This window comes from Triticum urartu, chromosome 2A (assembly GCF_056163025.1).
Source record: "Triticum urartu cultivar PI428250 chromosome 2A, HENAU_Tu73, whole genome shotgun sequence".
Taxonomy (NCBI): Eukaryota; Viridiplantae; Streptophyta; class Magnoliopsida; order Poales; family Poaceae; genus Triticum; species Triticum urartu.
Window position 1 is genome coordinate 512,445,544 of NC_141874.1, and position 23,970 is coordinate 512,469,513.

At 51.1% G+C, this 23,970-nt stretch overlaps 1 protein-coding gene across 2 annotated transcripts; it reads left to right on the top strand.

Annotated features, from left to right (window-relative positions):
• Nucleotides 1–14,436: 14,436 nt before the first annotated feature.
• Nucleotides 14,437–23,206, top strand: LOC125538333 (uncharacterized). 2 transcript variants are annotated; one of them, XM_048701592.2, is made up of 4 exons: nucleotides 14,437–14,732; nucleotides 14,852–14,995; nucleotides 21,374–21,474; nucleotides 22,926–23,174. In XM_048701592.2, the coding sequence occupies exons 1-4, from the start codon at nucleotides 14,571–14,573 to the stop codon at nucleotides 22,933–22,935; spliced, it is 417 nt and encodes a 138-aa protein (XP_048557549.1). In that variant the 5' UTR covers nucleotides 14,437–14,570; the 3' UTR covers nucleotides 22,936–23,174. The 2 variants fall into 2 exon arrangements, with proteins under 2 accessions (XP_048557549.1, XP_048557548.1); XM_048701591.2 differs by lacking the exon at nucleotides 21,374–21,474 and having other exon boundaries at nucleotides 14,440–14,732; nucleotides 22,926–23,206.
• Nucleotides 23,207–23,970: the final 764 nt, after the last annotated feature.

Below are 23,970 nucleotides of genomic sequence, written 5' to 3' on the forward strand. Positions count from 1 at the left end.
TTATCGTACCTTCCGGCTGCGTGCCCACGCGTGGATGGTTCCACGGACTAGAGGGGTGCTCCTGCAAGGGGCCCAGGTCGCGAACCCTTTGAATGACTAGGATAGGGACTCTTGCGAGGGCGCTCGGCTGCCCCCTTGCGAGGCTTTGCACCAGAGAAATCAAGGCAGGAGAATGAAAGGTCGAAGAACCGCAAGCCAAAGACGGCGACAACTTCAATAAAACTTCAAATGAGAAGGAACAAGCCAACTGCGGAAAGCAAATGAAAAGCCGCGTCCGGCACCTAATCTAGTCTTCGACGTCTTCTCACCAGCGTGGAGCTAAGTGCTGCCACTGGGCGTGGGAGGGAGCCCCAGGGCCTGAGGCCGGCACTCCTGAGACTCCGGGGCGTGTACAGCCCCAACTCATTATTACGTGAGAGTGTCAAGAGCGGCGAGCTTCACAGGCGTTGGCCTTCTTCACAGGCTCCGGGCCTTTTCCAAAACGCGATAGCTTCACAGGCACTCGCCTTGCTTCACAGGCTCTGGGCCTTTTCCAAAACGCGATAGCTTCACAGGCACTCGCCTTGCTTCACAGGCTCTGGGCCTTTTCCAAAACGCGATAGCTTCGCAGGCACTCGCCTTGCTTCACAGGCTCTGGGCCTTTTCCAAAACGCGATAGCTTCACAGGCACTCGCCTTGCTTCACAGGCTCTGGGCCTTTTCCAAAACGCGATAGCTTCACAGGCACTCGCCTTGCTTCACAGGCTCTGGGCCTTTTCCAAGACGTGATAGCTTCACAGGCACTCGCCTTGCTTCACAGGCTCTGGGCCTTTTCCAAAATGCGATAGCTTCATAGGCACTCGCCTTGCTTCACAGGCTCTGGGCCTTTTTAGGGGTAGAACCTCCGGAGGTGCTGGATGTTCCATGCATTCTGGACCGGCACTCCCTCCTGAGTCTCCAAGCGCGCGGAGCCGGGCCTGGAAACATGAACAACCTTGAACGGGCCCTCCCACATGGGAGAGAGCTTGTGCAGTCCCTCCCTGGAGAGAACCCGCCTGAGCATGAGGTCTCCTACCTCAAGAGTCCTGGGGCGGATGTTGCGGCAGTGATATCGCCGCAGCGCTTGTTGGTACCTCGCCGCTCGAAGCGCGGCTTCTCGGCGACGTTCCTCCCCCAGCACGAGGTCCATCCCCCGCATGGCGTCCTGCTGCGCCTCGTCGAACGCCAGGACCAGCGAGCGACATCTCACCTCGTGAGGGAGGACCGCTTCCGCTCCGTAGACCAGGAAGAACGGGGTCTCTCCAGTCGGCTTGGTCGCGGTGGTGCGGATGGACCACGGCACAGACTGAAGCTCGTCGTACCAACCTCTGCCGCAGGCCTCCAGCTTCTTCTTGAACGTCCTGGTCTTGAGGCCCCTCAGGACCTCCGCGTTTGCCCGCTCGGCCTGGCCGTTGCTTCGGGGGGGCGCCACTGAAGCGTAGCATATCTGCGTTCCAAGGTTAGCACAGTATGTTTTGAATAGGTTACTGGTGAACTGCGAACCGTTGTGATGATGCGATTCGGCACCCCGAACCGGCTCACGATGCCCTTGATGAACTTGACCGTGGAACCCGCGGGAATGGTGCGGACAGCCTCTACTTCAGCCCACTTGGTGAACTTGTCCATGGCAACATAAAGGTAGCGGCAGCCCCCTGGCGCCCGAGGAAACGGGCCCAAGATGTCCAGCCCCCAGACTGCGAATGGCCATGAAAGGGGGATAGTCTGCAAGCCCCCTGCTGGCTGATGGATCTGCTTAGCATGGAACTGGCAGGCCTCACAAGCTTTCACTAGTTCGACGGCGTCATTGAGCGCGGTAGGCCAATAAAACCCATTGCGGAACGCCTTGCCAACGAGGGTCCGTGATGATGAATGATGTCCGCAGTCTCCGCCGTGTATATCTTCCAGTAGTTCCTTCCCTTGCTCCCTGGAGATGCAGCGCAGGGATACATCGTTTGGTCGATTCCGGTAGAGCTCTCCATCTTTGATGCAGTATGTCGTGGCCTGGCGTGCCACTCGCTCTGCTTCCTCCTCCTTCTTCGGCAGGGTCCCTTGCGTTAAATAGCTCCGGATCTCCACGATCCAACACCCCTCCTAAGGTTCCATTGTCAGGAGCAGGCGTGCTCCCGAGGCTGGGCCGGAGCTCCTGAGGCAGGTGGCTGGGGGAGCTCCTCCCGGGGCTGAGCCATGTTTGATAATGACGGCAGGGCTGAAGGCCTGAAGAGCCGCTCCTCGAAGACGCCAGGTTCCTGAGGTAACCGCCTGGACGCGCGTTTGGCGATGTCATCGGCTTCCTGATTGGTGCCACGAGGCACATGCTGCAACTCCAACCCCCAGAACTGCTTCTCCATCCTGCGGACTTCCACCAGGTAGGCTTCCATGTGCTCATCCTTCGGCTCGTACACCTTGTTGGGGAAATTAACAAGGAGCTGCGAATCGCCCTTGATGGTGAGGCGTTTCACCCCCAGGGCAGCTGCGGCCTTCAAGCCCGCTATTAAACCTTCATACTCCGCTATGTTGTTGGAGACCTTTTCACCTTGCTAGAAGCAGAGCTGCACGGCGTAATAGAGCTTGTCCTGAGTGGGCGATATAAGCACCGCCCCAGCCCCAGCGCCGTGCCTAGAGAACGCCCCATCAAAGTACATAACCCAGCCTTCTGGCGCCTCACTTCCCGGGGAGAGGGACCGATCCTCGTCGGCCTTGAGGCCTGGCGCCTCTGTCCATTCTGCCACAAAATCCGCCAATGCTACTCCCTTGATGACCCTGGTCGTGCTGAATTCGAGCTGAAACGCTTGCAGCTCTATGTTCCACTCAGCGACCCTCCCAGCTGAATTGGGGCTCCTGAGCACTCTCTCTAGGGGTATGACGAGACGACTGTCGGTGTTCGAGGAACGGGGGTCCCCAGACTTGCCTGCCTGCGGCCTGCGGCGTGGCTCCACCGACCACACGACGAACTCCGGCAGCACCTCGGCAGCGCGGAAGTGCGGCATGGGGGGACGCGTAGCCGGAGCGCACCCCCCGGTCGCAGCAATCCGCCTGCCACCGTGCTGGGAAGCGTCTCCGTGGCCGCGGGAAGCTGCCGTGGTGGCCACAGGATGTTTGCGGGGGCGCCCTCAGCCGTGCTTGGGCGGAGGAGAGGCACGCCCAAGAGACACTTCCGCCTTGCCTGGCTAGTCGGCTCCGCCGACCACACGACGAACTCCGGCAGCACCTCGGCAGCGCGGAAGTGCGGCATGGGGGGACGCGTAGCCGGAGCGCACCCCCCGGTCGCAGCAATCCGCCCGCCACCGTGCTGGGAAGCGTCTCCGTGGCCGCGGGAAGCTGCCATGGTGGCCACAGGATGTTTGCGGGGGCGCCCTCAGCCGTGCTTGGGCGGAGGAGAGGCACGCCCAACCTGGCAGCCTTCCCTTCTCCGCGGCCGAAAACCTCCTCGACGGAGCCATGAAGAAGAAGGAGAAGCGAGGGGAGATAAACTGGAGGGGCGCGCGTCGATCTGTACTTATAGCTGGCGAGGGCGAACCGATGGCCTCCACGATCGCAGGTAATCATGACCCGTTTTTGCATGCAGGGACCTGTCCCATCCGTGCAGTTCCCGAGGCATCGTGGGGAAGTGGAGGCGCCCACGTCCGATCAACCGCCATGCGGCACCCAAGGCCGCAGGCTATTAGGGCCCGCGGCACTTCGCTCTTGCCCTTCCGCCTCCCTGCACGGCCAAGTCCGGGCGCGCCTTGGGCCCGGGGGCTACTGTCGGCGTTATGGGAACGGGGGTCCCCAGACTTGCCTGCCTGCGGCCTGCGGCGTGGCTCAAAGGGGGGCCCAGCACGGCCCGTCTTCACCAACACAAACCAAAGACCCTCGCGAGGGGCCAAGCCTCGCGGGGCGGACGACGCGGAGCTTCCTCAGGCACGGCCTCGTCAGGCTGGCTCACGAGGAGGCGGAGAGATCAAGGCAGGGTACCTCATGAGGTGCCCGTGACGCAAGCCATGACGGCTCAGGGCGCCAGGCGGGCGCCAGCCCGCGCAGTGTCCTCCTTTCCTCTTTGGTGCAAAGGGGGCAAGCGCAGCCGCGGAGTACCAAGGCATCAGGCAAAGGTTGCCATTTCGGTGCAATGAGACCAAGACCAGGAGGACTACGAGATGGAGGTCACCGTGGATCCCAAGACGGCGTCATCACCAGAGCTTTGCGCAGGCGAAGACTACTTTTGTCAGGATAGCTGATACTTGTTGTCCCCCTTCAAATTAGCCCGCCAATGTTGGCTCCCTTCCCGCTCGATATTTGGGAAGAGGACCATGGCCTCTATAAATAGGACCAGCCACCCACATAGCAAGGGGGTTCAGGGTTCGGTCGGTTGGCTAGAGAGAGAGAGAAAGAGAGAGAAAGGTGACTGAACTCCTCCGAGCGGTTCATCGCCCTAGCCAAGAACAGACCCTCGCGAGGATGTTCTTCCTTGTATCGTTCATCATCATCAGCCCAAGAGGCAATCCACCACACCACACACTGGAGTAGGGTATTACACCACAACGGTGGCCCGAACCAGTATAAACCCTGTGTCTCTTGTGTTGTTCCTTCCTTAGTTTTAGATCCTAGCATGGCGGAGGGGTGCAGGTAGGTAGGAGGCGAAATCTCCGCGCGCACCCCAGTGTTCGAACCTCAAGGGTCTGCCGGAACCCGAAATCCGACAACGACCTTGATGGGGTGACCCTGAAAATAGTGCCGCAGCTTGCGCGAGGCCACCAGTAGCGCGAGGAGGAGTTTTTGAGGCATAGGGTACCGTGCCCTTGCATCCCACAGCACCGTGCTGATGAAGTACACTGGGTGCTCAACGAGGTGGAGTGCGTCAGTGCTGGTGGCTCCCTTCGGAGACCTTGGCACCTCTTGAGGTAATGAGGCCTCCTGAGACTGGCCATCTGGGAGCGGGGCCTCTTCCGCCTCCGGTGCGCCCCTCTGCGGCGGCTGATCCTCCTCAGCCGCTGTGGCGGTTTCTGTGGGCCTTCCCCGTTCCTATTCCGCCTTGTCCCGGGCCACTGCCGCGGTCTTGATTCGACGCTCCTCTCTGACTGCCACCAAGGCCGCGCTGGCGGAGTAGGGAGTGGCGGCGAGGTAAAGCACCAGGGGCTCTTGAGGGCGCGGGGCCACCATAACCGGTGGACTGGTCAGGTACCTCTTGAGATCCTGGAACGCCTTGTCGGCCTGTTCAGTCCACTCGAAGGGCCCCTTTTTCTTCATTAGCTAGAAGAAGGGTAGCGCTCGCTCCCCCAATTTGGAGATGAAGTGCCCTAGCGCGGTCACGCGCCCGGTGAGCTTCTGCATTTCTCTGAGGGTCTTTGGCGGGCTCATGTCTTCCACTGCCTTGACCTTCTCCGGGTTAGCCTCGATGCCTCGGTGGGACACGAGGAAACCCAAGAGCTTGCCTGAGGGGACTCCGAACACACACTTCTCTGGGTTGAGCCGTAGGTTCACTGCGTTGAGGCTCGTGAAGGTCTCCTCTAGGTCTTGTATCAAGGTCCTGGCCTCCCGAGATGTTACCACGATGTCATCGGCGTAAGCTTCAACATTCTTCCCGAGCTGCGGGCCCAAGGCGATGTGCATCAGCCGCTGAAAGGTCGCCCCTGCGTTACGCAGCCCGAATGGCATGCATGTGTAGCAGTACACCCCACACGGGGTTAGGAAGGCTGTCTTCTTGACGTCTTCTACCGCCATCTTGATCTGGTGATACCCAGAGAAGGCATCCAGGAAGCATAACAGGTCGCACTCCGCAGTGGAATCGACGATCTGGTCGATGCGGGGGAGCGGGAACGGATCTTGCGGGCACGCTTTATTGAGGTTGGTGAAGTCGACACACATGTGTTCTTTCCCTCCCTTCTTTGGCACAACGATAGGGTTGGCCAACCAATCTGGGTATCGGACCTCGCGAATGACCCCAGTGGCCTCTAATTTGCGGGTCTCTTGGACGATGAAGGCCTGCTTTTCTGTGGACTGCCGCCTGGCCTTCTGCTTCACAGGGCGCACGTTGGGGCACACGTTGAGGTAATGCTCGATTACACTCCTGGGGATCCCTGCCAATTGGTCTAGATCCCAAGCGAATACCTTCTTGTTTGCGCGCAAGAACCCCACCAGGGCCTCCTCCTGCTCGGGTTTGAGGTGGGCGCCTATGGTGAAAGTGGTGTTGGTGGACCCGTCCTCATCGACGGGTATCTGCTTGGTTTCTGCCTTGTCTTGGGTGAACAACTGTTTCTTCTTGGCGGGCACGGCTCCCTTGGGCTCGGGGGCCTCCAAGTCGGCGGGCTGTGCCGACGCCGCCGTCTTGAAGACGAGCTTGAGCACCCACAGAGCGTCCCCGGTGTCCCCGTGCACGGTGAGGACTCCGCTGCTTCCGGGCATCTCCATGAGGTTGTACGCCGGGTGCGTCACGGCCATGAACTGGGCCAGCGCTGGGTAGCCGAGGATGGCGTTGTAGGGGAGGCCGATGGGGGCGATGTCGAAGTCGACCAGCTCCGTGCGGAAGTTGTCGTAGGTGCCGAAGGTTACTGGGAGCCGGATCTGTCCCAAGGAGCTGGACGATCCGCCCCCAACGCCTGAGAAGGGCCGGCTGGGTTGCAGCCGTTCCTGGGGTATGCAGAGGAGATTGAAGGCCTCGACCGAGAGCATGCTGAGGCCCGCGCCGCCATCAATGAGGGTTTTGGTGACGGCCACCTGGCAGATGGTGGGGGTGCATAGCATGGGGAGCACACCCGAGCAGGCCGAGTTGGAGGGGTGGTCCTCCGAACTGAAGGTCAGGCCGATCTCGGGCGCCGCCCGATCCAGGGGAGCCCCCTGCCGTGTGGAAGCGGCGCTGACCCGGCGGATGAACGGCTTGATGTGGTGACTTGTAGGCGGCGCCTGTGAGCCGCCCAAGAGGGCTGCAACGATCGGGGGTGTTGGTGCAGCGCGATAGGTGGGGGAGAGGTTGCGGGGCTCCATGGGCGCGCGGAGCGTGCCGGACGAAGAACCAGCTGGGGTGAGCAAGGGAGTTGCGGTGCGGCTACCTTGCCGCACGGACAGATGCCGGGACAATGCTTGCCGCCCGTCCCCCGCCAGGCCGGTGGCGGCGTTGACGGCAGGTGACGGGGAACGGCGTGGATGCCCACCAACAGGGGCCGTCTGGGCGACGCGGGAAGTGAGTGCGGCCCGGCGCTCGTCGCGGGCCCGACGAGCGTCAGACATGGGCGTGATGGTCGGAGGAGAATGGGGTGGTGGAAGACGAATCCCGGCGCACCCCTACCTGGCGCGCCAAATGTCGGATTTTGGGTTCCGGCAGACCCTTGAGGTTCGAACACTGGGGTGCGCACGGAGATTTCGCCTCCTACCTACCTGCACCCCTCCGCCATGCTAGGATCTAAAACTAAGGAAGGAACAACACAAGAGACCGGGGGGTGCGCTCCGGCTACGCGTCCCCCCATGCCGCACTTCCGCGCTGCCGAGGTGCTGCCGGAGTTCGTCGTGTGGTCCGCGGGCCTTATATGGGCCGTATAATCGATTGGCCAAACATGGGCCAAACAGACCGCATTATGGCCGTAAACGGGCTAGAGTTGGAATCGTCCATTCATGGGCCGACCATAACGGGCCATCATTAATAGGCTGTATTTGATGATGCTATGAAATTGGCCCAACGTATTAATGGACCACAAACGGGCCGACTGTAACCATGGGCTGAATTTGGCCCACAAGCAGAAAATGACAGTAACGGGCCGTAAGTAAACGAATGGTGGAAATGAGCCCAAGAATAAATGGGCTCTGAGAAGGTCGAAAGATAACATCGGCTGGAAATGGCCCAACAGAATAACAGGCCGTTAATGGGTATAAAGTGATACACTGTTCATTACGGGCCAGTTTCACCACGGGCCGTTAATGGGTGTAAAGTGATACATTGTTCATTACGGGCCAGTTTCACCACGGGCCGTTAGTAGGCCAAGAGTTACATAGGGCCTCATATGGGCCGAAAGACGTCATGGGCCATACATGGGCCAGAAGTGAAAACGGGCTGGAATCATATTGGATGGCTCAGATGACGCTACTGGGCCTAATTCGGATAGGGTGTAACGGGCCTTGGGTTAGCGGGCTGTAAATGGGCTATATTCGAATAGGCCGTTAACAGGCTTTCCATGGGCCGGGCCGCCAGCTTTTGACCAAGTCAAACGGGCCGGCCTTTTCACAGGAATGGTCCTTTGTTGGGCCGTGCCACGTGTCGACGTATCATAGGTGCCTTCCGTCCAATGAGTGGTCGACATCTGTCCCAACGATGAGCCGACACGTGTTTCCTCCAGCCAATGATGATTTTACACATGGAAAATCCCCATTGGTCGGGGCTGTTAACGGGTTATCGGATCCAAAACCCGACCCAATAGCTTAACGGCGTTCCATTACGGTGGATGCCACGTGTCGGTCACCCTTGATGAAAGCACTTCTGTGACGCGCGATTTATCGTCATGGAAGTGGACACTTCCGTGATGATAATTTTGGTAATGTCATGGAACACTTCTACGACAACACAGGTATGACTATCTTGATTTTGTCATAAATTTGTCATGGATGTACATGCATGACAAAAAAACGACCTACTGTGACAAACACGTATCATCACGGAAGTGTATTTTTTTGTAGTGCATGACAGCAATGGTCTTCAAGATCTATCAAGAGCGAATTCTACTAAGTGTTGAAGCAAAGAAGTTTCACAGATGGATGCTAGGATTTCGGATCTATGATACTTCAGACAATGGAAAATATTTTTGACCTAAATTATAGTGCTCAAGCAGTTTGGTTTTTCTTACACGAAGGAGATGGTCTATTAACAAAAACAAGTATCACGGCTACCGCAGTGTAGAAAGAGTGCTAAGTTTGAATCAAAGTCACAAGCTACAGCAAAGAACAAGGATGAACTCCGACGAACTTGCAGGAAACCCTAATGCGATCTAAAGGAAAGGGAAGGAGAAGTACTTACTGGATCCACTAAACAATGGAGAGGTGCTGCAGTTTCTCTAGTCTCGTTCAGGTCGATGCAGCGGCCAGAGTCGAGGAAGCTGACGAGTTCGGCGGCGGCGATGCTCAGGCGTGCAGGTGCATCGCGAAGGGGGAGGTTGAAGATGAGAAGGAGAAGGGGGGAAATGGAAAGGCTGTCGGACCCTATTTATAAGGAAAGGGTTAATAGGCGGGCACGAGAAACGAGGAGGCCAAAGAATGATTATCCAGCTGCTTGGACGCCTCGATTTTCGAGATGGTTAATTAAAGATAAGGATCTGTTAAGATATGTTGGGTATCATGCAAAATTAATGACAGATGACATCATGGCGGGTTTTCGTAATTCCAGGAGATGGCGTCATGCATGGTGGGTTACGCTATCTTACGGGGAACAAGTGAAGAGAGTTTTTCTAAGTGTTGAAGGTTGACATGAACAAGTTCAAATCAACCTGGGGCCTAATGTTGGGGATATAACTATTGGGTTAACCCGCCCAGGAGGGGCCGGGTTAAACCACGGTGGTCTATCAAGACAAAGCCCGTAAAGACGCTGAAGATGGCGGTTCACTATGAAGACTCGTTAAAAGGCCCAGAGCCTAGAGGCGGCTTAAAGCCCATAAGTGTAAACCGCCATATATGTATGACTTGTATTGTAAGGCATGTGTACTTCGTCACCAAGCCGGATACGTTGTTATGAACCAGCCGGGACTCTGTAAGCTGTTGGGCGTTAACCTGTGTATATAAAGGGACGACCCGGCAGCGGCTTAGGGAAGGAGACAACAAATCGAAAACTAGGTCAAGCGTATTCGCTCCCTGGTAATCAAGACATAAGCAATACCACCTCAAACTGGATTAGGCCTTTACCTTCACCGCAAGTGGCTGAACCAGTATAAACTCCTTGTGTCCTTTGTCCCGTTTAACCCCTTTAAGCTAACCCTGTTGCGATGGCTCCACGACTAAGTCCTTCTGCTAGGACATATGCCGTGACAATTCCACGACAATGACCAAAGTTTGTTCGGAGTCCCGGATGAGATCACGGACATGATGAGGAGTCTAGAAATGGTTGAGAGGTAAATATTCATACATAGGATAATGGTATTTGGACACTGGAAGTGTTCCGGGTGATACCGGGTCACTGGAAGGGGTTCCAGGCAACCCCCGTCAAAGATATGGGCTTAATGGGCCAACTAAGGGAACACACCAGCCCACAAGGGGTTGGTGCACCCCCTATAGGGCCAGCCACGTGGGGAGAAAGGGAAAGGAGAGGAGGAAAAGGAAAGTATGAAGTAGGACTCCCACTTCCTTGGTACTTGGATCGGTTGGATCGTGAAGACGTTCGACTACATCAACCGTGTTACTAAACGCTTCCGCTTTCGGTCTACGAGGGTACATGGACTCACTCTCCTCACTTGTTGCTATGCATCTCCTAGATAGATCTTGCGTGATCATAGGTAAATTTTTTGAAATACTGCATGCCCCAACAAGTTCAACATCTCGGTCATATCGTCGTAGTGCTTAGGTGAAGCCCTGTGCCGGTAACTTCATCATCACCGTCGCCACGCCGTCGTGCTGGCAGAAATCTCCCTCGTCCTCAACTGGATCAAGAGCTCAAGGGACGTCATCGTGCTAAATGTGTGCTGAACACGGAGATGCCGTACGTTCGGTACTTGGATCGATTGGATCGTGAAGACGTTCGACTACATCAACCGCGTTACTAAACGCTTCCGCTTTCGGTCTATGAGGGTACGTGGAAACACTCCCTCCTCTCGTTTCTATGCATCTCCTAGTTAGATCTTGCGTGATCGTAGGAATTTTTTTGAATTACTACGTTCCCCAATAGTACGTACCCGGCTGCGTGCCTAGTGGGGTGTACGTGTCGGACTGGGTGTACGTGCTTGGCTGCATGCCCAGCTGCTGGGCGTGCACCTCCGGCTCTGAGTGGTCAACTTGCATAATAACCATGTCACCGCAACAACTATATTAAGTTTTTAGATGAAGAAGCAGAGGATTATCTAGGGATACTGATCGTAAGTGAACCAACACATTCTCGGTATTTCAGTTTAAACAACTGAATTTCTTACGGTTGGGTTTATATCTTTGTTACTCAAGGACGATCAAGTTGGGGAGGTTGATGAGTGTAGTTTTTACGCTCATCACACCGTTGTTTAAACTGGTTTATCTTAGAAAATCTAAGAAAATCACTCTGATGTTGCCACTAATGACTAATGAGTGCGAGCAATATAATCGTGAAATTCTATCTTTATTTTGTTTTCACCATAAAAGAGACCATACATGGATAAAGAACATCAATTAGAAGGAAAGAAGCAAAATGGAGGAAGAAGGAGACAGTTTGCTGGTGCAACAAGTGAAACAGAAGAGAAGACGAGGGGTGCCAGCGGCTTCTTGACGTCCAACACAACCACTTTTATAAAGGGCTCAATACCAGATTCACAAGGGGGCATCGTCAAAAACCTCTATCACCGTGACAAAAACCATTCTCTAACCCTAGCCGCTGTCATTTCCCATCTCATCTCCATAGCCACCACCATCACCATCACCATCACCGCAGAAAACCACCTCCATGTTAGCCATACTTGTAATCGTGTATCACATTCGACAACCAACTGTAAGACATATTATCAATAAAGCATTCATTTTTATGTCTTCTCCAATGATTTCTTCTTGCGATCGGATCACCGTCTGTGAGTAATTCGGTAAGGCAACAGGGTTAAGGCATAGCCTTGCAACCAGGTGTATTTGTATGAGGGCTCAATGGAATGACTTCAAATTAATGACATGCATGTGTTAGAATTGCATTGTAGTTGTCTCTTGTCTCTTTCTTGCTCTTCGACCTTGCATGTACCTTGGATTATGGAGTTCGATCAAGGAGGAGGTTAGGAGCAGGGAGGACGCGGAATGCTATTCTAAACACGAGTGATAGAATGGTTTAGTACGGTAGCGAAAAGTCAATCACTGGTGATACATGAGGTGTAGTCACCAAATGCCCAATGCTTTTGTCTGATTTATTCTTAATAACTGAGGTAACCCCGCATGATGCAAGGCATGCGGTTGGACAACTAACTCTTGATGTAGGTCGTGAACCATTCAAGACGGAAGTTGGACATGCACCCCACTTTGTCTCATTGCAAGCGCATCTTAATGGGTGTCTTCCAAAGCATAAACCTAAACCATGATGATCCCGATCATTAATATATGGTTGTAAGAAACAAGTCCACATACTCATGCTTGTTTTAATTATAAGTGTTTACACACTAAGGCCTTTAAGGTCCGATTGTAAAAACTAGAATTTAATTCTCTTGCAAAGACTTGGTAGAGACTCTGTCGTAGTAGCCATGCTCCTGTGGGTTCGATAAACTTAGGATCACTCCTTTGGGAAGGGCAGGAATACCTTCGTTATCCAACCGGATCTCAAAGGGCATCAACCGCGTGCCTTGTCATGGCAGAATTCACTTCGAGGTGGCAATGGGCATCTGACATTTGTCAGGCAGTGCTTAAGTGCCATATATTCATGTGGCTTGCTATACAATACATAGTTTACGTCTGATAGAAGACATAACCATGACCTTTAGGATAATGTTTCGACTTACTTCACTTGCCTTCAAGAGATAGACTCGGTGGATCATGTTCTGATGCAGTGCATGGTCTCCCGCGAGGTTTGGCAGAGATGCTTCTTTGTTGTCGGTTGCCCTGCAGGCTCAAATTCGCTAAAGAGTTGGTGAATGGTTGTTGAGTGCATGATTCCCAATGTCAACCAGAAAGGTTGTGACTCCCTAGTGATTCTATATGTTGGTCCTTGTGGAAGTAGAGGAAGCAAGAGTTTTTACCAATCATATTGTGCAACTCTCAATGACAGGAGTGGTGGATTTATCTTTGCGAAATGGAAGCAAGCAGGTGCCTATAGTATAAATTGTTTTTGTGTGATCTTAGCCTGGTTAGTCTGGAGTTGGTGTGGGTGTACTGAGGCGCTATTGTTTGCATGTTGGGTCCAACTCTCGTAGTTTACATTCTCTTCACTTCTATAAAAATATGGCACGCTATTGACACACTCAAAAAAAACAAGTTGTTATTCGAGGGATGTCTCCTGTTGCTTTCTTGCTAGTTACGTCGCCTCGTTAAACTCAATTGCTTTAGACCCGCTGGCAGATCACTCAAAGGGTAAGTACCCAGCCCAGGTGTGCTTCCCTTTGGTTGCTCCTTCATGCAATATAAGGCAACTAGATTCCAGTCCTTGGGCTCCCCCATCGGCTGCCTCGGGTGAAGTTGAACACCGGCGGATCTGTTTTGAATGGTGTAGCAGGTACATGTATGATTTAAGAGACCATGGAGGCAGAATCATTTTTTGTTCATGCAGATATTTGTTTACTTGTGATGATGTGCTTCAGACAGAGATCATGGGCATTCGGGAGGGCCTTTTGCTTGTGCCACAATGGAGCAATCTACCTATCAATGTTGAATCAGACAATCTAGAAGCAGTGAAGATGATACAAAATGTAGAAACAAATAAATCAAAATATGCCTTTATGATAAAGGAGATCAAAAATCTTTTAATCGAGCGTAATTCTTGTATTATTCATATTGTTCGTAACAAAAATAATGCTAGTAATTTCTTGGCAAATTTTGGACAATCACGATGTCGAACGGTTGTGTGGCTTGGATCCGGTCCGGAAGAACTCCTAGACATTGCAAGCGTGATTATAATTCTTGGGAGATTGAGTAATACAAGTTTTATCCCGTAAAAAAAGTGTACATATAGAAATTTTAGGACAGATTATGGAATGGGTAAAAAAATACATTATGAAGGTGCAAACCACCATCTCACTTCTCTTTAATTACCCCATCCCCAACCAGCATGTAAAAAGTGAGGAGACCATGTGTTAAATGTTATTAATATTGATTACCGTGTAATGAGAGAGAAACATTTTTCTCCATTTTAAAGTGCACTGAGACACTCTTTTCTAGATAAATTTTGGTGCCAACCATACGCTTATTCGTTGAAGGAGGTAGTAGACCAAATAAGGCTCAGAATGTCAACTTTTTTTTGACAAATTTTAAAGTAGATAGTACTTGATTGAACATATAGAAATAAAAGCTTTTAGTTCGTTCTAGTGGGCCCAATCATGTTCCTTATTTTGTGGGACCGTTTGTCAGCTGTAGCTTCACCCGCCAGCCTAGCAAGGCGCTGCCACTGCCAGCCGGACGAGACTTGCCTGCTCCCTTCTCGTGTGCCCATCCATGCTCCCGCATACGTGGCTTGATCTGATTTGAACAAAATAAGGCCCGGCCCCACCCCTTTAAAATCAGAGGGAAATGATTAAATTAGAAAGATAAAAAGGAGAAAGACAACCGTTGAATTAGGTGGGAGCACAGATGGAAGTATGGGAAGGGAGCAGGCAAGCCGGATCCCTGCCAGCCAACCACGCTCGCACACCGCAGGTATCCACCCACTCGTCTTTGTGTTGCGTGCCCCGCCAAACCCCCGCAACTCTTTCCCCGATCCGGCGGCGACCACGACCTCCTCGCCGGCCCCAGCGCCACCGCCGCGCCATGGACCCGGAGGCGGTGCGGAGGACCCTCGAGCCCACCGCTTCCGCCGCGGACATCTCGGGCTCCACCCCTTACGACTCCTTCGTCATCAGCGGCGTCCGCCTCGAGGCCGCCGAGCACGGCCGCGTCCTCTGCTCCTTCGTCGTCACCCCCCGTATCGCCGTAAGCCACGCGCTCCCTCCCCGCCGAAACCTCGAGCGTTAGCTTCCTTACCCCTTCGGTTTTGACACGCTGACGTGACGGCGCGTGGTGTCTGGTTCGAATTGGGGATTGATTTGCAGAGTCCCCAAGGGTACCTTCTCAGCGGCGTCACGGCAACGCTCGCCGACCAGTTGGGCTCGGCCGTGTTCTTCTCCAGCGGGGTGGGCACGAGCGGGGTCTCCCTCGAGATCAGCGTGTCCTACGTCGACACCGCCGCCGTCGGGGTGAGACTACAATTTCTCTCTTCCATGCTAAGGCTTCAGACCGTAGAAAACTAGGCTTAAGCGTATACATAGCTGCAGGGACGCGTGCGTGTTAATATAGGGCTCAAGGCCAAGAGATTACAAGGGTTAGTTAGGCTAGGATTGATCTCCAAGTAATCTAACAAACTATGGGATCATATCTCTAAGCCTAACCGTATTACAACAACCATACACACGCACACGTCATAATACAATGTTTAACACTCCCCCTCAATCACAACTTTCTAAGTTGAGATTGTGCCTAAAAGCTTCTAATTGCCGCAAGGTGAGAGGTTTAGTAAACCCATCCGCCACCTGATCACCCGTAGGTATGAACCTGATATTCAGCAGTTTATCAGCCACTCTTTCTCGAACAAAATGGTAGTCAATTTCAATATGCTTCGTCCTGGCATGGAAGATAGGATTAGCAGACAAATAGGTTGCACCAAGATTGTCACACCAAAGTGATGCTGCTCTTGGATGAGAAACACCCAACTCTGTTAGCAAATTCTGAACCCAGATAATCTCTGCAGTGGCATTAGCTAAGGCCTTGTACTCAGCTTCTGTACTTGACCTGGATACAGTTGGCTGCTTGCGAGCACTCCAAGAAACCAAATTACTGCCAAGAAACACTGCAAAGCCTCCTGTTGATCTTCTATCATCAGGACAACCTGCCCAATCTGCATCTGAAAAAGCACTTACAAGCATCGAGTCCGACTTTCCAATTTTCAGTCCATGACTCTGGGTCCCTTGAAGATATCTAAGTATCCTCTTTATTGCAGTCCAATGTGCACTAGTAGGAGCATGTAAGAACTGACATACTTTATTTACTGAATATGAGATATCTGGTCTAGTTAATGTCAAATACTGTAATGCTCCTACAATACTTCTGTACCTGGTGGAGTCCTCTGCTCCAAGGATCTCTCCATCATGAAGAGACATTTTCTCAGAGGTAGACAAAGGTGTAGATGACGGCTTACATCCTTTCATGCCCATTCTCTGAAGTATTTCCTGCACATATTTTCCTTGTGACAACACAATTCCATCTTTTGCATTCTTTACCTCAATTCCAAGGAAGAAGTGAAGACTACCAAGATCCTTAAGTGCAAACTCCTTGCTCAAGTCCATAAGAAGAGCTTCAACTGCTTTAGATGATGAACTAGTGACAACTATATCATCAACATAAATAAGCATAAAAATGGTTATCCCACGTCGGTGATAGAAAAACAATGAGGTATCTGCCTTTGAGGGAGTAAATCCAAGTGATTGTAACTTAGAGGAGAGCCGAGAGTACCAAGCTCTAGGTGCTTGTTTTAGTCCATACAGTGCCTTATCAAGTTTGCAAATATGACGTGGTGCATTTGGATTCTCATACCCAGGAGGTTGTCTCATGAACACTTCCTCTTCCAGAACACCATGCAAGAACGCGTTCTTTACATCTAGTTGTCTTATGCACCAACCTCTAGATACTGCAACTGAAAGAATCAATCTAATAGTAGCAGCTTTTACCACTGGACTAAATGTATCCTCATAGTCAATCCCATACCTCTGCTTAAATCCTTTAGCAACCAGACGTGCCTTGTATCTGTCAATGGTGCCATCAGATTTCCTCTTTACCTTATAGACCCACTTGCAGTCAATTACATTTCTGCCTCTGACTGGTGGAACTAGACGCCAAGTTTTGTTCTTCATTAAAGCAGCATACTCTTCATCCATTGCCTCCCTCCAACGAGGTTCACCCAATGCTTCTCCAAAATTTTGTGGTTCACCTGTTGCACAAAACGAGCCCCAACGTACACATCCATCTTTATATATTTTAGGTTTAACAATACCACTTTGAGACCTGGTGTTGGAGCGCACAGGAGGTGGCGGAGCTGGTCGATCAACTTGCTGTAGAAGACGATTTGAAGAAGACGACACGGCTGCACCGGAATCATCCGCAGAAGATCCTTGAGAGAGCTCCTGTAGCGGATCCAGATCGGGAGACGGGATCGCCTCTCCAGAACTGCCACTTGGCGCGCCTGGGCTGGCCTGCAGCATCCTGTCGGGCGCGTTCCCGCCCGCGTGACGTGGCCTCCGCTCGTCCACATCTGAGGGCCGACCACCCGTGCGTGGGAGTGGGCCACCAGGCCCCGCCGAGGCTGGCTGTCGGTCGACGCGACGGACCGCGGGCCCGCTGCATGACCGAGACTGGTTTGCTGCCGAATCAGATGGCGCGGATCCCGCCGGGGATTCTCCTGCGCCTGCGCCGACTGACGCATCTGGCGCCACGGATCCCGAGCGATTCGCCCCGGGATTGACGTCTGGATCTTCTGCAGCCTCTTCTGTCGTTTCTGCATGCATAAAATCATGCGAATTTTGTCCAAAATCTTCTCCATTTTCCTGCATACTTGCATCAAGGTTTTGATCAAAGGTATTATTAGACATAGACATGTGGTCAGCAGCATCTACTACTCCCCCTTGATCAAAACAAGGTGATGGCAGAAGATGAACTGGTAACAAAGTGAGCTCTTTGCGTAGTTGAGCACCAGCATTGGGATGGAGGGTGGCAAAAGGAAACACATGTTCATCAAAGACGACGTCCCTAGAAATATAGACACGACCAGAGGCTACATCGAGGCACTTGTATCCCTTGTGTAGGCTACTATACCCCAAGAAGACACATTGTTTTGACCTAAATTCAAGTTTGTGCTTATTGAAAGGACGCAGATTAGGCCAAACGGCACACCCAAAGATGCGGAGAAAGGTATAGTCAGGTTTCTTGCCAAAGAGACGTTCAAGTGGAGTTTGGTTTTTGATAACCCTGCTAGGGACACGGTTGATAAGATACACAGCTGTAAGAAACGCCTCGTCCCAAAATTTTAAGGGCATAAAGGCATGGGCAAGAAGGGACAGACCAACTTCCACAATATGCCGGTGCTTCCGTTCTGCAGATCCATTCTGCTGGTGAGCATGTGGACATGAGACGTAATGAGTGATGCCAATGCGTTCAAAAAAGGAATTAAGTTTTTGATACTCACCCCCCCAATCCGTTTGCATAGCAAGAATTTTGCGATCAAAGAGACGTTCAACATGCTGTTGAAAGAGATGAAATTTCTCAAACACGTCAGACTTATTTTTGAGCAAATAAATCCAACTAAACTTGCTAAAATCATCAATAAAGCTCACATAATATTTTTGTCCGCCTACAGAGACGGGTCCAGGACCCCATACATCCGAAAAAATAAGCTCTAAAGGAGCTTTTGACACACTAAAAGACTTAGGATAGGGAAGTTGATGGCTCTTGGCCATCTGGCAAGCATCACAAACCAGCAAATGATCTTGTTTATTTGACACAGGAAGACTAAAATCTCGAAGAATTTTCTGAACCACCGGTAATGCAGGATGTCCTAAGCGCTTGTGCCACCGTGAAGTAGATGGTTTGATCACACTTAGGACTTGTGGAGAAGGAGCATCTTGCCGGCCAGAAATAGGAAATAAGCCACCCCTACTCTCGTTTTGAAGAATGGTCCTCCGAGTGGCCCGGTCCTTAACAAAAAAGGTTTCAGGGTAAATCTCAAGAAAAGCATGATTATCTTTGATGAGTTGATAGGCAGAAAGTAAACTTTTGTCGGCATGCGGAGAGTGAAGTATGTTCTTGAGATCTAAGGAGCCATGAGGAGTAGATAGAACTGAATGACCGACATGTGCAATGTCCATACCTTGACCACTTGCGGTGTGGATTTGCTCCGAGCCGGTGTAACGGTCATGAACAGCAAGCTTCTCCAGCTCACCAGTCACGTGGTTGGTTGCGCCGGAGTCGAGATACCAGTTGGTATCAACTCCATAGGAGTGGATGGCGTTGGCAGAACGGTTCCCACCGCCGCCACCACCACCTCCACCACCAGCAGGGTTACGCACATTGTTGTTGAAGTTGCGGTCGTAGCGCTTCTTGCAGCGCCATGCACCATGCCCCTCGTTCTTGCAGATTTGACACTTCTCGCGGTCACCACGGTCACCGCGATCACCACCCTGGCGAGGCGCTCCGCCAGAGCCGCCACCACCAGAGTAGTTGTCGAAGAAGCAGGTGCCCGTGTTGTTGTTGTTGTAGCCACGGGAGCCGCTGTTGCCGCCGCCACGAGGGCCTCCCTGGTTGGAGTTGCCACGGCCTCCGCCTTTTGCAGCAAGGTTGGCGGAGTAGGCGGAGGTCTGTGCGGCGATGCGTGACTCAGCAGCAAGCAGTAGTGAGAATAACTCGCCTAGGCCGATGGGCTGGTCGGTGATGGTGCGCGTGGAAACGGCGGAGACGAACCCGCTGTACTCCGGCTCGTGCATGAGCCCCTGGATGATGTGAGAGACAACATCATCTTCATCCAGAGGCCTCCCGGCGGCTGCAAGTTCGTCAGCGAGCCCCTTCATCTTGGTGAAATAGGCAGCCGCCGTCATGTCGCCCTTTTTGGTGTGGCCGATCTGATCGCGGAGCTGGATGATGCGGGGGCGGGATTGCGAGGAGAAGCTCTGGAGAAGAGCGCTCCAGGTGGCGGCGGCCGTCGTGCAGTTGCTGACCTGCAGGAGCACTTCGCGAGAAAGGGAAGCGATCAAAAACGAGAGCACCTGCTGGTCCTGGGTAACCCAGATGGCGTGCTCTGGGTTGGCGGTGACCTCCTTCTTGCCGGCGACGTCCCTCTCCGTGCGGATCTCGGCGTCGGGTTCCTTCTGGGAACCGTCCAGGAACCCCATCATGCCCGCCGCGCGAACATGCGGTAGTACCTGCGCCCTCCAGACAAGGAAATTCTCACGGTTCAGCTTTTCCGTGATGGTATGGCCGAGGGATGCGAGGGAGGGTGTGGCCATGGCGGAGGAGGACGATGAAGACATCTAGATGCGATGGAAGGGAGCGGCTCTGTATACCATGTAGAAAACTAGGCTTAAGCGTATACATAGCTGCAGGGACGCGTGCGTGTTAATATAGGGCTCAAGGCCAAGAGATTACAAGGGTTAGTTAGGCTAGGATTGATCTCCAAGTAATCTAACAAACTATGGGATCATATCTCTTAAGCCTAACCGTATTACAATAACCATACACACGCACACGTCATAATACAATGTTTAACACAGACATTGTTCCTGTTCGTCATCAACAGATTTTAGTTTATGTTGGTTGGAATTTTTTGTGATGAAACTACAATTCTGTCGAAGCTGACGTGCATTTCGTGCTACAATTCTGCCCCGTGAATTTGCGGAGGCATTGGACTTGGGGAGTAATTGAGTCGCAATGAGGCTCATACCTCTGCATGTTGTTTCTATTCAGGAATGATTTAGGGATCTCAATTCTTAGGCTAGGAATTGGATCGGGTGTCAGCAATTACACTATGTCCTGCTGACAGGGGCAAAGCCAGCCAAAACTCTTTAATGTGGGCATCATATAGTACTACATTGGTTCAACACTAATTACTTTTTGATAAGTAACTTACTATCCGTTTTATGTAATGTTTGGGTCAGCTGACCCCAACACTATAGTGCAGTTTCAGTTGAAAGCAATATTACACTATTGTTCTGGAAGTTGCACTTGGGTATGCTTGTCATGACTTGGTATTAAGAACATCTTTATGCCTAGCTGAAGGCATCACCTAGGTGTTGACTGGGATCTCAGTGGTACTTCCATTGGTAACCAGTTTGTGATGGTAACAAGTTGTTGGAAGATGACATGAGTGAATTGGGGTTAGTTGTGGCAATTACTTTGAACTTGGTGAAAGTTGTTAGAAATTCTTGTTTGCTGCCTCCTTTTCATAATTAGGGTTTGACCTGGAGCATAAGCAGTAGAGTGCATTCAATTTGTTTTGGGATAACAATCGTGCAACATTTTTATACTCAATTCATGAATGATTAGGTATGCTCAGAAGTCACAGAAGTTAGGAGGCTCCAAATACTTATTCTTCAGTTTTCCTTAATGGTGACCATATAGCAATCTAATGGAGTGCCCTTTATATAGAGAGTAATTAGGAAGCTTTTGTCTTTTTGTGATGATCTCATGCTATGGTGATACAGTTTCTGTTTTATCGGGTTTTTTCCCATTAAATGTTGGTTCTATTGCTCATTCGTAATCATTACGTGCAATCTTTTTGCTTGATATACTGATATGTCATAGACAGAGGGTACTCCTAATTGTTTTCTTTTCTCATCTTCCAATAAATCCACTTTCCTTGTTTTGACACACCTTTTGAGTGGCGTTCCTATTGTATGCCAAAGTATATAATTTAATAAAAATAATTTCGGGATTCGCTTATTATTAAATTCTGTGCTCAAGTATATATTTGCTTACTTTCAGTTCATAGGGTTTAATACCTATGGGAAATGATGTGACATGAAATTGTTTTGAAGTGCATGGCTGTTGTGGCTCGGGTGGATGCCTCCAAGTTGTTGATCAGAATTGGATATGCCGGGCTGGTTGCCCGGAGATCCACTGCGCCAGCCTTAGTTTGGTAAGCTCCAGGCGAAAGCCTAGCACTGACTTCGGATGATGTTGGCGATGATGGCATCCTCGGACATCGCTGGCCTCCTTGGAGGCATCGTCGTGGAGACCCTTCACCCCCCTTGTCATTTGAATCTTGAGTTCTCGAGGGGAATCTCAAGTTTCGGCTTTGGCTGAAGCGGGTGTCGGGAGCGTGTGTTCTCCTGCAGTGTTGTTGCTGGCTAGGCAGGTGTGTGGCCTTAGGGCCGGTATGGTAGCCGGAGCTGTGCCTCCCGAGATTGCCTTCGTATGCATGGCGACTGCTCTGGCAGCTGGTTGGTAGAGACGTTGGTTCGTCGGGTGTGCGGCCTCGGTGCCGATGTGGAAACCGGAGTGGCGGCTCCGGAGATCGCCTTTGTGATGTAGGGTGTCTGCTTTGGCCGCTCGGGCGGCAGAGTCATTGGCTTGTCTGAGTGTGCGGCCCCGGAGCCGGCAAGGTGCATTCGCTGAGGTCTATATGCCGGAGTGGAGACTCCAGGTCGTGCTGTAGGGTGTCAACTCCGGCTAGTTGGGTGGCAGAGTCGCCGTCTCGTTTGGTGCGTGGTCTCGGGGCTGGTGTGGTGTTTGGTTCGTATGTGTCGGTTTTCGTTCAGTTTTCTCTCTTCTTAATGAAATGGCAGAGCTCCCCTTGGGTTCTTGGGAAAAAAAACTGTGCTACCTACTATTTCTGTAGGATAAATAAACAGGGAGCATTGCAACTACAGCCACTTCTATTTTTTGTACAGGACACATTTGATCATATGTTTGCATAATATATTGCATACCTACATGTTCTAACACGATACACATCTATGAAGTTTTTTAAGATGCACAAGTACATAAACCCTAAACTCAATCACCCACCCTTGCATGCACATTTGCTTTTTCCCAAATAAATTTTCATTGGTTAAAATTAGCTTAAAACTTTGATTGCTTGCATATTCATAGTCTTCTAGAAAGGTGAAAGTTGGTATTCTGAAGAGTTAACATCGGTGAAAATGGGAGAATGACATCTCAGTTGGCAACATAAAAGGACCAATACTTTTTACCTTGCAGTCATTTTTATCCTGTAGAAATATAAGTACGCATTAAGCAAAAAAATGGTTGAGTTCAATGCACCTGCATTTCTACGTGTTATTTATTTTTGTTTCCTTTGATGGATTCCGTTCAGATTGGAGCTTGCTGGGTACAAAATGGTTCCTAGAATCAATTTAGGATCAGAATTACTGTCATGTTGTCCAGATATTGCTCTGAAGAATTAAAACAACCTTTTCAGGTTGGTTGGCTACAATTTTTGTCACCCAAAAGGGCAGTGTTGGCCAATTTATTGCTACATTAGTGTGAGACGGCTTGATTAATTTTGAACGTACCTTCGTCTTTTCGCTGTTATGCCATCTTTAATAGTTATGTGACATGACGTAAACTCTTTGATTAATTTTCCAGGAAGAAATAGAGGTTGAGGCGAAGCTATTGCGTGCTGGAAAATCAGTGGGTGTTGTCTCTGTTGATTTCAGGAAGAAAAGGAGCGGCAAATTGATGGCTCAGGCGCGTCATACAAAGTACCTTGCTGTATCTAGCAGATTGTGAGGATTCCCTTCAGTTGTAAGATAAAAACATGGTTCTGTCGAGCTCTTCGCTGCCCTTTATCAATAGACAACATCAGCACAACGTAGTGCTACATTGTTTAAGAAAGGCTGGCTATATCTATCTGAAATTCTGCAACACATACTGCTCTGCTCATTTCATTTTCGCCTTTCAACCTTTGTCAGATACTAATATCTTCGAAAGAGTACAGTGCCTGTTTGGACTTTGGAAGGCAGGAACTGCACAGAAAATGGCGTAAGTCCTCTGAATTTCATGCCAAATTCCAGCCAGCATTCCAAACAAGGCCCTAAGAAAGACGGGGCAGCTGGAAAGTATAACACCTGTAAAATCCTATTGTATTGATGCTTAATCTTCAACTGATGGATTACTGTAGTCTGCCCTCATCTTGAGGGAGACAGATTTCCCCCTCATTCATTATTGTATAATTGGCGTGGTGACTAAAAGATGAGTGCCCTTTCCTCGTTATTCTTAACTGTCTGAGATAGTTGGTGAGAGGAGGCCCAGCTACCATCATGCTCGCGTATGTGTGCACAAGCTATTAAGTCCTTGTGTGCTGTCCCTGGCCCTGAGTGCCTCCCGTCCTCTTAACCGCTGGCCGATTTCAGTAGGGAAGCAGAACAAAAATTGGGCAGATTGGTAGAATAGAATGCTCAACGACTCATGTTTGTTTCTCCCTGCTCTCATTAGGCTGTGGTGTAGGTAGAGTAGTTGCTAACAAGACAAAACGTCACTCATGAATGTCCATTCTGGCATTCGGCACCGCTTGCATTATGAATTTGTACGAATTTGTCTTTTCCAAAGTGCCAAACCCCGGTGCAGCTCGCTCCCACCCAAGTCACAACATCATAATTTTGCCCCAGAAAAGAGTCATAACATTAAATCC